Below are 13,916 nucleotides of genomic sequence, written 5' to 3' on the forward strand. Positions count from 1 at the left end.
TACTGCAAGGAAGAGAATAATCTATAAGGAGTCTGGTCAATCAAGAGCCTACACAAACAAAAAAATTAATAATGTAACTAAACAACCAAAGACCAAAACAGCATGGTAACCACACTGTGCCAGCCCCCTAGAGCAACGCTCAGCAAGGTGGCACCCTCGAAACTTTCAGCAGCCCTAACACTATAGGTCAGCAACAGTAGAAAAAAAAAATAACATCAAGTTCAAACAGATAAAAAAACAGAGGCAAAATGAACATCTGATTTCCATGTGATCCTAATATTTACTCGAGGAAATATTTTACACAAGCCGATTAAAATACATTCACCCACCCACCCACCCTACATTTGGATTTTTTTGAGGAGACATACAAAATATTGTCAATTCTTGTTCATAGAATAGTGACTTAAGTTTAGTTCCCAATGACAAACACCTTACAACCTCGCATTCGCTACAATTACTATATGCAAGATGCATAAGTTGCAACCATTCACGTTATCTAGGGCCAGAGATTTGTTGTGAAGAGACGTAAGAAAGGCAAGTATTTGAACCAGTTGTACTACTATGAGAAGCATTTGCTTGTTGGAATAGTATGAAATCACTTTGCCCACTTTGATCTTCTATCATCGAAGCCTCAGTAAATCTGCGGCCATAAAAGCGCAAAAAATTCAAGGATTCCAATCTTGGCTGGCCTAAGGGAAGCCCACCTTCCAACATCCCAACAACAGTGGCCATACTCGGCCTTAGTGCTGGCTCCTCGTGAACACAACACAAAGCAACACGGACTAATTTCTCCACCTCCTTATTTGTTATCCGCCCCTCAAGTCTTGGATCTGCAAGCTCCAAGTATCTACCTTGTTCATGCATCTCTAGTGCAAATAGTGGAAAGTAAACCAATCCCGTCACTGATGAGGATGACGAGTTGCCTCCACCACTGTTAGTATCATCCATGCTAAGACTTTGTGATTTCGTTGAGCAATTTTTCCTCCCACTCACTAATTCAAGCAGTACCATTCCAAAACTATAAACATCAGTTTTTTCAGAAATCGCAGAGTTAGTGAGCCATTCAGGTGCAAGATAGCCACGAGTGCCTCTCATTGTTGTGAACAGACCGGATTGTTCAGGGCTTAGAAGCTTTGAGAGCCCAAAATCAGAGATCTTTGCCTGAAAATGATCATGCAAGAGAATATTTTCAGGTTTGACATCACAATGAATGATCTTATGTTCACAGCCGCTATGCAAGTATGCAAGGCCACGAGCAATTCCAAGTGCTATATCAAATCTCGCTTGCCACTCTAAGAAAGGCCCACTGCCAAAGAGGGTTCTGTCCAATGAGCCCTGGTTCATATACTCGTACACCAAAAAGCGTTGTCTCCCTTGGGCACAAAATCCTCTCAATTTGACCAGATTGACATGGTGAATATTTCCAATTACTGCAATTTCTGTACAGAATTCTTTTTTCCCATGGATGCCTGGATTTGTTATCTTCTTGACTGCCACAACAGTTTTATCAGGAAGTGTACCTCTGTATACAGCACCAAACCCACCCAATCCTATTAGGGTCTTAAAATTATCAGTAGCCACCTCAAGTTCTTCATGATCAAACTTTTGTGGCAAGCCGGGAATGTAGAAGTCATCCAGATCTCCTGAAGAAAATGAGTTTAGGTGGCCTAATTTTTGCTCTCCAGCTTTATTGAGTATCCATCTTTTCCACCAGAGAAAAACTAGAGCAGCTAACAGGAAAAACCCCGTGGAAGGTAAAAGCACAACAGCAGCTATGGGAAACTGTTTCCCTTGATTGCTAAAACTATTGTCACCATCGGAATCTGTAGAAGTAGGTCCAACAAGTACTTTAACATAGACCTGAAGATCATTTTCCACTGTATTGCTCAATATAATGGAGCCTAAGTCATTTTCAAGCACATAGCAAGAGCCAGAAGAATTGTCGTAGAAAATTCCCCAGCAAGCACAGTACCCCAAGCATAAATCTTGACAAACTGAAGAATTTACACCATATCTTACAGGCTGAGAGAAATCGAGAGAAAAATAATCCATACCAGATCCCAGTCTCAGATATGAAACAGCGGAAGAATTTGACTCACTAACATTAATGGTTGAATCACAAGCAGTAGGTAGAGAAAAAGAAGGGTTATTTGGCAAACAACCACCAATATTTTGTGAAGCTGAATGGAAATCAGATGGACATGAACAAGTGGGGGCATTTGACGTAGAGTCAATCGTACATAATCCCATTTTGCCACAGCTGGTTGGAATTTGACAACCATCAATTGGCCCAACAAATTCCTGGACCCATTCACCACCAGAAAAACTACGTACAGTAAACTGACCCGAAAAATCCAAATTGGCAATCCGGAAGTTGGTCGGCAACAAGTTAACCTGAATTATAACAACTGATCCGTTACGACCAAAGAGATAAAGGCCTGTTTTGTTTATTGCCATATACTCAACTACATAATCAGAATTCATATAGGCCTTCGTATCCATTGTCAGCTTCCAATATACCTGTCCATACCATTTTAATATTGCATCAGAAGCAGCAACCATGAATCTGTAATCACCAGTTGACAAGTTACTTCCTGATACAGCACTTGACAGATTTGCCCCAACTGGAAGCTGTTGTCCTATCACAATTGTATCTGTTGGATAGTGGAAGCTCTCCCAAAGAGAACCACTAAATTGATCAAGTAGAACAAGATTACCCATCTCTGTCAGCAGTAATGCATAAACTGTTGCTTGTAATTGTGGAGTTGACCATTTGAGATTACCAGCTGGATCAGCAATGCTAATTCCATTGTTAGTGAGATCCATATTACCAGAGTCGGAGATAGGAGAATCACGATTAGCTGACCAGATGATGGTGTTGGATTCAACATGTACGACGCACAAGTAAAAGTTGGTTTGAGCTTCAGGATTGTAGATAGCAGCTTTGAATGTTTCATTCTTAGAGAACAAGAATGCCCCATCTTTGTCGACAAATTGAAAGTATGAAGCACTGAAATTTGGGTAGATAAATTCTGAGAAAGAAATCCCAGAGACAGAAGGATAGAAGAGAAAACCAATGATAAAGAACAAGAAGGATCCCATAGAGGTGTAGAAAAGAACAAGGAGTCCGTAACAATGGAGGACTCGTCTGTGAGGCTGGAATATGTCTGCCTTGGTTTTCTGCTTTTTTTTTTTCTTCATTGCCGGTGCTCAGTACACGTTGACCAGGGAAGCTCTCTCTCTCTCTCACTTTCTCTCTCTACATGTTTAAATCCTGATTGGTAGAAGTAAATCATTTCACCGATGCTAACATCAGCTTGGGACTTAAGACAATTCCAGCGCTGGTCAAACCTGAGGAAGTTTTTATCTATTCTAATTAATCGGATAGGTGTTCCCATGCAATGAAGCCACCTTTCTCACCTATATTATTCCTTCTAAACACCTTCCGTCCTTTTTTTAGTGTAATATGCGGTTGTGTAGGTATATAAAATTTCCATAAAATAAAATAAAATAATATTATAAATTAAATTAAATTAAATAATATTATTTTATTATATATTTAATATATGTAAAAAATAAAATAAAATAATTTTATTTATAGATCAAAATTATTTTTTTAAAATTTATATAACTTAAATATATGATATAAATTTTATGAGTATAATATAATATAATTTAATTTTATAATTAAAAATAATTTTTTTATTTTAAAAAAATGAATCATTTTATAGCAAAAAAATTATTAATCTTTTTCACGATCTTCTCTCTATCTTAAGATATAAATTAAATATAATATAAAATAATTATTATTTATTTTAAATAGCACAACAGGAGCTATCCTACCAAGTAAATGCTTACTTTCCAGTCTGTCCTAACTAGCTTCTTCTTTATTCCAAAATCATGGATGTGGCCTGCAGTAGTACACTTCATAAGTCCCTCAGTACCTATATTCTATTCACTCTCAAGTCTCAATAATTAATCAAACTCTTGTCACCAAGGCGACGCTTCAACGATTAAAACTTCAAACTTTAAACTATGAAATAGTATATTCAATCTTGCAAAAGGTGTAAACTTTTATAAGAAAGGAGAAAGTTAACTTGGTGTATGTAGCCCTAGTCAAATGCGCTTTCGGCCTTTCACATGGACCAAAATTTATTAAGGGAGGCAAAAGATAAATTCAAAGAAACATCGCCTACTATTTTAAAAGTGAATAAACAAATAAAAAATACCAAATTTATTTAAAAAAAAAAAAAAAACTACACTAACCTGCTGAGTTATGATGCTACCTTCCCCAAGTGCCCAAAGCGACAAAACAGCACGATGATCGGTCCCAACTGGATCGACTCCAAAATGTCCAAACAAGCGACGGTCCTCATAAACAACGATATGGCTTCCATATATGTTTAGGATAAGCTTTGGTCTGAGCTTCAGCTTCATGTGAGAAAGCGATGAGGTTCTGCCAACGAAGAGGGAAATCGGGCAAAAGGGCATTGGAGAAAAGACGAAAACATAAAAGGGTCATTGAGAAAGCGAGGAGAAGCGTAGTTCTTGACTGGGGTGATGGGTCTGAGTGGAGAAGGATTTTAGGTGGAGTGAGTTGACTCGTTGGGAAAGCAGCTAGTCGGAGTGAGTAGGAGATTTCAGAGAGTAGAAAATCAGGGTTTTACTGAAGAGATTTTGCGGAAAAATTGGGGTTTCACTCAGAATCAAGCTGTGAGTAACAAAAGCAGCTAAGCACTTTTTTTCTGGTTCGTTGACTGGGTAATAAAATTGTTAATTGGTTGCAGCAACGGTCATAAACAGTTAAACTTAAGAGTATTTGGCGGGATTGAGCAAAAGCGCCAATGCCAAGAGTTTCTCTCTTCATAATTTTTCTTTTTTTTTTTTACCATAAGTTTTTATTTGTTTATTTTGTCTGAGAAAGAAAATACAAAGGTAAAAAATTAATAAATCCTGCCTTTATGTGACTTTTTAAAAAATATATATTTTTAATATTTCACCTATAATTATTGTAGTACAATTAATCAATTATAATTTAAAATTATATAAAATTCACAAAAATAAAAAGCATTTGAATCACAATTTAAAATTATATGAAATCCATTTTAATTTTATATAGAGCCTATGTTTATAAGTGATGGATCCTTATATAATTGTTTATTATTATAATTAAACAATTGTAATATTGTAAAAAAAAAATTATAAATGATATGATCACTTTATGTGAAGCCAGCTCATAAATAATGAAATTCTATATAATTTTTTATTATAATTAGATAATTGTAGAATTATAGTAAAAAAATTATAGCTGACATACTCCTTTTCTTTTGATAATTTTTTTTTTCTTTGGTGCCTCAAGCTTGAATTCATTGAAAGATTAGAAAAGAATAAATTTTTATAAATTTATTAGGTTTGATATAAATAAATTTATTTGAATTAACATAAAAATAAAATGTAATTAATGAAATTTAAAAACCTTTTACCGTTAAAAAAAAGTTGTAAAAAAGATACAATTAATAGCAGGTAAGATCATGTTGTATATCTTATCATATGGTGAAATTAATTTTGAAATTTCAATGGTTATAAAACATTTAATAAAATTAATTTGATTAATCAAGGGTTTGATCATTGTGGGCATGTTTAAATCATCACTTTGGTACTAGACTTCTTTTGGTGATTAAAATATATTTTGCAATTATTTGTTTAACAAATTATATGAGCAATGGTTCCATTTAAATTTGTGAAATTTACCATATATTTTTGATGTGAAATTATTTAATAAATCACAGTTATTATTCATAATAATATAATATATTCATATAATCTTAATTAATTTTGATTTTAGTACGTAATTATCTACTAAACTTAAAAATTCGTTGTTCGTAGTAATATTATCGAAAGCATTTTACCTATAATTTTACATCTGTCTAATCATAATAAAAAATTATATAGAAATTCAACACTTATAAATATGAGTTTTACATAATATTTTAATTAATCCTATATAATTTTAAATTCTAATGATCAATTGTAATATAATTATTATAAGTGCTATGCTTCTTATCACATTAAATTAATTAAGTTTTGATTCCTACAAACTATAATTTATAAGATGCTTACCTGTATTTTTTTTTTTTTAATGAATACCATAGTCCAAGGAGAAATAATTACAATCATTCTCAAGATTACATGTAGGAAATCGATAAATTAAATCAAATAGAAAAATTAATCAATGAATTAACATATAATTGAATAATTTTAATATAAAATTGAATAAAATCCAAATATAATGAGATTAAACTTGAGATGTTCCCAATATAAAGACTTCCTCGAACTTAAAATTTAATTTAATTAATTTAGATAATCATTTTTAAAAATATTATTTAATAAATTTAAAATTCAAATATAACATTTACAAAAAAAATTTAATCTTAAATTATGACTTTTTTTAATAAAAAAATTACTGATTATTATATATCCTAAAAATAGGGACAGTTGGCGAGTAGAGATTGCATTGATTGCCAACCAGCCTACATTTTTTATTTTGGCCTGCCGAAGGTGCAAAGGCTCAATCCAACTCTTCGATCGAGTGTCGACCACCCAACAGCACGTTGTTCCATTCGATGATTATATAAATTTAGAGACCTCTTGAGATGCATGAATCTTCGAGGGTTCCTCGGCCTGCATGCCCAGAATCCCACCATAGCTGGTGGCGACAACTAGGATTCATCCCCCTTGTTTTTGTCGACCCATCTGTTGAAATTGAATGTCAATTATTTTAGCATGTTCTCTTTCTCCACGAGTTTGCATGTTTCAAATTTTTTTTAGTTATTTCATTATTTATTGTTTTCTTGTTGAGACGCATTATCAATACGACTCTGGCAGTCCTTCAATGGGCCTTTTGGGCAACTTTGGACATGACACAATTTTGGGACCTGATTATATTATTATTATTTTTATACAAAATAAATAAATTGAATTTAGAATTTAATTTAATTTATTTATATAATTTTTTTTAAAAATAATATTTAATTTATTTGAAAATTTTTAATCATTAAATTATGATATTTTTGAAAAAATTGATTTTATCTTTTAACTAGTGTTCAATTTTCAAATTTAAAAACTTGTTATATAAGAATGAGAAATTATATAATAAATAGGTGTTTAATTCTTTTTCTTTTTCTTTCTTTCATCATTCATTCAAAAATTATGTCGTTGAAATCTTGCCAAATTGCCAATCATATTTGTTTCACCTAATTATTGAATGAATAACATCAACTTTTATATTTATCTAGTCAGTATATGCTTGATTGTCATGTCACCGTTAAAAATGATCGATAAATAGACTCCTCATCATGATACAAATTCGCTTCTACTTACTCGCCTACCAAGATTTTTTCATCCATAGAAAGAGTTTCTCCGACTACCCTCCACTAACATTCTATCAGTGTATCACTTCGGTACATATTAATTGTCTCTAACTTGTTTGATGTCATTAAATATAATTTAAGTTTATATATGATCATTAAATATAACCCACGCTCACCCATGTAGATGGTGAATCCTGAGCTTCATATAAATTTTTCATCAACTATCATTAACTCTAATCACATCATTATCTATTTTCTCATATATAAAATAAAAAGAATACCTAAATACACATTATGAACTATTCTTCTTTAAGCTTCTTCCATACTTTTTGTAGCCTACCTTCTTCATTCAAGAAACATTAACAATCAATTAACTTAAGCATTGAAACGCATCTTAAAGAATGATATCCGGCGTCCCTCATCGTGGTTTTTTATCGTAGATCCAACTAAATTTACGAACCAGCTCACCACCTCCATAAAATCACCATCAACAATATTATTTAATACTATCAATGACTTTTGCATGTCAAATGAAATATTCCACGAGATATATAGTATATGTTTAATAAGTTTATAATCAAAACTTCGTGATCAATGAACATGACTCCTAGAATTCTATGGCAAGTAAAAAGTCGAATCCAGATTTCAATACAATAAGTAAAAGATTGAATCAGTCTAACCATTAATTTTTTTTAATAACAAATTTTAAAATTTTTTCTAACTTTTGTATTTCAAACTTTTCCATATGAGCAGTAACAAACAAGAAAACAAAATGTTTCCCTAGGAACCGTCCACTATGACTTTGTCCAAATATAGAGTAACAACATTCAAAATTTAATTCACAATAATAAAGGTGTAAGTGATAACAGTTTAATAACAAGAAGTTTTTAATTAATTAAAAAAAATATATTGCTATCTGAAAATAAATAAAAAAAATATGTGTTAGAGATTGAATCTAAAATTTATTAAATTACAGGCTCGTAATTTTTTAAAAATTTCATCATTAATCAAATTTTTACTTATTTCTAAATTATTATTATTGTTAAAAAATAAAAATATATATTAACAATTATTTAATTATATGAAATTATATTCTTGATATTTTAAACCTTTAAGTTTTCATCAATTAAAAATAATTAATATATAAAAATAATTAAATAAATAAAATAAAAACTCATGCAAGGCTATAGAAAAAGTGAACCGAAGATAAATTAAAAAAATGTAAAAATTAATATTTGAATCTCACACTTATTATATCTCATTTTTAAAAAATAATCGCATGAATTAATCAATTTAAAACTCTACAATTAGTGTTTAATTGAATTTGCCTAACGAGACAACATGGATGACATACATAAAGGTCAAAAGAAAATGACAAAAATATAAAAATATTTAAAGGTTTTCAAAAATAGCTACTGTCAATTTCATATGGTATACAGTCAGATGATGTGAGTGTACACTAATATATAAAATGAAAAATAAAGAGCAATTAAAATTTTTTTAATGAATTGTTTATAAATGATTACAAAGAAAGAGTCCACTTAACCTAAGTCGTGCCCTCAACAGTTAATAATATAATGTGGGGAGTTCACATTATAAGCTAGAATGGGATTCCATATCTTTTTTCCAAGCATTTTTGTACTAATTAATGTAAAATTAAGATCGTAAAAGATATTGTTCAGGAAAAAAAAATAAAGGTGAGGTGAGAGTGGGATGGATGTGTAAAGGTGTCAATGAATTTGATTATTTATAAGTTTGTGGACTTAGCTGGACTCAGGTTGAGTTTTAATATAATTTTTTGAGATTTGGATTTGATATGATATGATCTAAAAATATTATTATATTAATAAATATTTTATTTTATTTTATTTTATTTCAAATTACAAAAGATTAATATTAAATACTGTAATAATAAACCTAAATTAATGAGTTGAGTTAATGTAACACTTCCCCTGACCTATTTTTTTTATATATTTTAAAATTATGCTTAATGTTTTTTTGAACATATAAAATTTTTATTTTTTTTCATATTTTAAAATTATTTTTTTATAATTTTTTAACTGTTTGACATTAAAAACCATAGGGCATTTGTTTAATAAAAATATTTTAAAATTTAATATTAAATATATTAAAATTAATTTTTTTATATTTTATAAAAATTAATGTATGACAAATATTTTAAAACAAAAAAAGTATTAATAAATATACAAAGATGCAGTCATCGATTCTGGATTATTTAGGTAAGGCCAGCCTAGCCCACGAATTGATGCCTTGTACTTGGGCCTCATTTTTGGAGATTGGAATCAAGCTTGATTTCTTATTACTGTGTGACAAAATGATAATTTCACTAAATTAATTATAGTTTTATTTATTAATTATTTATTATTATATGTGAAATTTAAATGAAAATTATGGGATAAAGTATTGAGTAATATTTTATATTTTAATTAAAAATTTACTATTACCATAATTATTTTGATTATTTGAAGACCATGGTATCTTTTTTTTTCCTATAATGATTATGACATTACGATTTTTTTTTATACAAAAGAAAACCTACCTTGAAGATTTTTATTTTCTCTGTCATTGATATGAAATTAGCTTGCTTGTTTAATAAGCAAATAAATTAAAATAAGGTAAATAGGGTAAAGTAAAGGAAACAGATTAATATAGCTAAGGAAATTAAAACTTAATTAATTGAAAAAATAGAAAAAGGAAATTAAAAAAAAAAAACCAAACTCGTGCAAAGTGAAATAAATAAGGAAATTAAAGTTGAAATTATTGCGCATGTGAAATGTTAATGTCGGGAATCTTAGCGGGGGAAGAGAGGAAGCTAACAATTCAACCCAAGTAATCAATATACCTCTATATAAAAAGTATCTCGTAAGGGATTTGAGATTGTCACGTGTACTTTTTTTTTTTTGTTCTTTTATAATTTCTTGTTATTTGATTGGAATAAATGGGATGTTTATCGAGATCAAAAGCCAAAATGTTTTTTGACAAGTTACACGTGTCTTCCTTTATTGTTTTATGTTTGACACATATTTTAAGTGAACTTTGAAACTTATTTCTCGGGTTTTTATTATTGTTTCAGATAATGAAATTTTAATGTTAAACAAAGATTTTTCTAGGTTCTTTCCTTATTTTTTTTTTTAGGTATTTTTGGATAAAATTTAGTGTTATTTTTTGTTATTTAATTGAATGTGGATTTTATTTTTTTGGGTTGATTTTGTTATTACACATTTTTATTTTGTTTAATGGAGTTTGATTGTTAAATGAGATTTGGGTTTTGTGATTATCAGATGTACGTGTTGTTGTGAATATGTATATTTTTTTGAAAGAATTTCTCTTTACATATTCTATGTTGGATAAAAATCAAATTGTTATTTATAGAAACATAGTTTTGTAGTGCACAATTTGTGCCTTTTTTAAGAGTATTTTGTTTTGTATGTTGCTTGAATAAAGTTGTAATTTTGTTTTCAATTCATTTTTTTTTTTTTTTGCCTTAAGGTTTCTTAAAACTCTTTGGATATTAAATTTTCAAGTTAGTATAAATTGTATTATGTGTTATTTTCTTTTATTTATTATGTATTTTGGTTATATTTGATTTCTGCCTATTAGGTAATTGACCTATCTTTTTCAAGATCAAAGAGTCTTTTTTTGGAGATTCCAAAATGATGCCGTTTTGGTGGTCGATATCATTTTAGCATTTGCCTATGCTATCTAATGTTTCTTAGTGATGGTTATTCCTCCAAATGTTCCTTCCATTGATGTCGATGCCTCTGATGGTATGTATATGGATACAAAACATATGTATAAAAAATTATGCTTTATTTATAAGAATTTTTATACTTGCTGAAATTAATAATTTTTTCTTTGAATTTGTTTAACACAATGTTGGATGGCGAGAACCAAACTTAAGAAAACAACTTTATTTATGTGGGTGTATTTCTCAATTGCTTATTTGATTTTTTTTAATTATTATTTGAATTGTTTTTCTTTTATTATCTGATTTTACTCAAGAGATTCTAAACTTTGATATGATTTCTGAACGTGTCATAACCCAATTTTTCTAGTAATAATAATAATGTAAATGTTTATAAAAGTCTAGCTTTTCCCTTCATTTGACATTCGTTAAATCATGCTACGTACATGCATGACACATGGATAAAGCAAACCCTAGATCAAATTAAAAATTACTTTTTATATATTATTGATAAAATTTTTAAATTTTAGAGAGTAGTTTGTATATTGTTAGAAAACACATTACTTTTTAATTTTAAAGTTTCAATTTTATTCTTTAAAGATATATTTTATTTTTTTATTTTGATGTAAAATATTTTATTTAAAAATTGATTTATTTATAAAAGAAAGTAATTCATAATTTTAAATAAATTGTTTATTTGATTTATTTTTTTTATACATTTGTTTACAAATTGGTAAAATTTATAATTTTGTAAAATTTTTATTAGTATATGCTTAAATATGTTTATACATTAATAAATATGATAGGATACACTTTATATATATATATATATATATATATAAAACTAGTGCATAGAAAAAAAACATTTAAAACTAGAAAAAGTTCTTCCACAAAACTTTAAAATACCACATGAGAATTCTGTTTCACCAAAAAAGAAAAATTGTAAATAGTATAAATAAACTAAAAAACTAAGTATAAATTTTAAGTTATTAAAAGATTTATCTTTAGAAGTTGAGATTAAATAACCTTTAAAGTTTTTCAAACTTTAAAGTAGCAAAATCTCTTTAACTTTTACTTTAATCTATATAAGAAATTAATATTAAATAAAAAAACCATTATAAAATTTTAAATATATAACAAATAGAAAGAAAACATGAAAGTTACTTACCTTTTTTTTTTTTTAAGATTATAGAAGTTTCAGTACTAATCACTACCACAAAGCAACATTCGCACGGTACCAGTTCCCAAATATGAAATATATGCATCAATAACTCTATTATTAGCACTAAAAGTTGATTCTAAAGCCATTGTGGTAATGGGAATAGACAAAATTTCACAAGCTATTTTGGACAAAATTCAAAACTTAAGGTTATTTGTCTTCTGTCATTCTAAAGCATCAAATTTCTTAAAAATTTTCTTGCAAATGAACATCCCTTCTTCTAAATACATATATATATATATCTAGTTTAGACTTAACATTGTGAATTGTATCCAAACTCCTAACATAATTCTCATACTTGGACCTCCTTATTAAAACAACTTTTCCCTTCCCAATTCCATAAGTTGTAGAAACATTGGTGGTAATACCACTTTTTTATGCATCATTTTTTATAGGTATACCAATATTAGTTGTTGTATAAGCATTTACATATTTCTTATAAAGCTCATATAAGTTGTCACACATAATTCTAATATGTTTAAGAGCTTTCTCTCTAGAATAGATAACATAAAAGGTAAAGTTAATCAATGTCATCTTATTCCTAGAATCTAGCACAACAACAATAAAGATAAACAAATTGTATTCACCTCAATATTTATCAAATTTATTTTGCATTTGCATAGCCATTAGTCTCATCCAAGGTTCTTCACTTATAGATTTTCCATCTAACAATTCTTTTATACTCTAAAGCTTAAGAAGAAATAAATTTGATGTTGGATATTCAGAACCTAATAATTATAAAAGAAATAAATAGTTAAATTGAATGACATAAAATTATAACATAAATGAAAAAAAAAATTCTAAACTTGAAATATTAAATGTTTATTACCTGAGATGATATTGGTAACTTTATTAAAAAGTGCTAAAAAAGAATAAACTTCCTCAAGTCTCATTTAATCTTCATCAGTTGGCAAGTTAAAGTAACTTGAATCTTTTACTTTATGTCATGAAAGTACTTCTTTGAACTCTAATGTACATGACAACATAGTATATGTTGCATTTCACTGTGTGTAACAGTCTAAAATTAACCTCTTATTAGGCAACTTAAGCTATTTGATAATATCACTGAATATATTCAAACGTAAAGTCGATGTTGTTATGTGCTTCATATTTTTTCTTACATTTTTAATTATGTCTTTAGTCACAGAAAAATCATCATGCACCTAAAGATTTAAGATGTACGCATAACACTGAACATGAAATAATTTTTCATCCAAAGAAAGCTTTTTATAAAAAAAGACTATCTTTCAACAATTTTACGGTTAGGTTATTTTAAGAGTTATTGTCCTCACTAATTATGCATATTTTTCCTTTAATAACCTATTCTTACAAGCATTTGTATAACGTATCATAAATGACAACTCCATTTTGAAAAGGAGGTACATCAACAAAATTCAAAACTTTTTTTTGTAACTTCTAATCAGAGTCCATAAAATGAAAAATCAACACCATGTATTAAATATTCTGACCTGACTTTCATATATCAGTTGTAATGCTACCTCTGTCAATTATTTTTTGCAATGCATTTAACCTCTTTTTTTTTTTACTTCATAACTTGTCCAACAATCAACATTGGCTGTTGTACGAGAGATCCTTTAATAATGAGGACTTACAGTTTTCA

General features: G+C 28.7%; 1 protein-coding gene across 1 annotated transcript; it reads right to left on the reverse strand.

Moving 5' to 3' along the window:
- Positions 1 to 206: 206 nt before the first annotated feature.
- LOC111314972 (G-type lectin S-receptor-like serine/threonine-protein kinase At5g35370) lies at positions 207 to 3,391 on the reverse strand. Its single transcript, XM_022916588.2, has one exon. It carries the CDS (start codon positions 3,199 to 3,201, stop codon positions 493 to 495), a length of 2,709 nt encoding a protein of 902 aa, XP_022772323.2. The 5' UTR covers positions 3,202 to 3,391; the 3' UTR covers positions 207 to 492.
- Between the last annotated feature and the right edge of the window lie 10,525 nt (positions 3,392 to 13,916).

Source organism: Durio zibethinus, chromosome 20 (assembly GCF_047325235.1).
Source record: "Durio zibethinus cultivar Kanyao isolate XHJ-2024 chromosome 20, ASM4732523v1, whole genome shotgun sequence".
Taxonomy (NCBI): domain Eukaryota; kingdom Viridiplantae; phylum Streptophyta; class Magnoliopsida; order Malvales; family Malvaceae; genus Durio; species Durio zibethinus.

Excerpts from the sequence above, each read along its gene's own strand:
- LOC111314972 (XM_022916588.2), bottom strand. The coding sequence starts at position 3,201 with ATGAAGAAAAAAAAAAAGCAGAAAACCAAGGCAGACATATTCCAGCCT.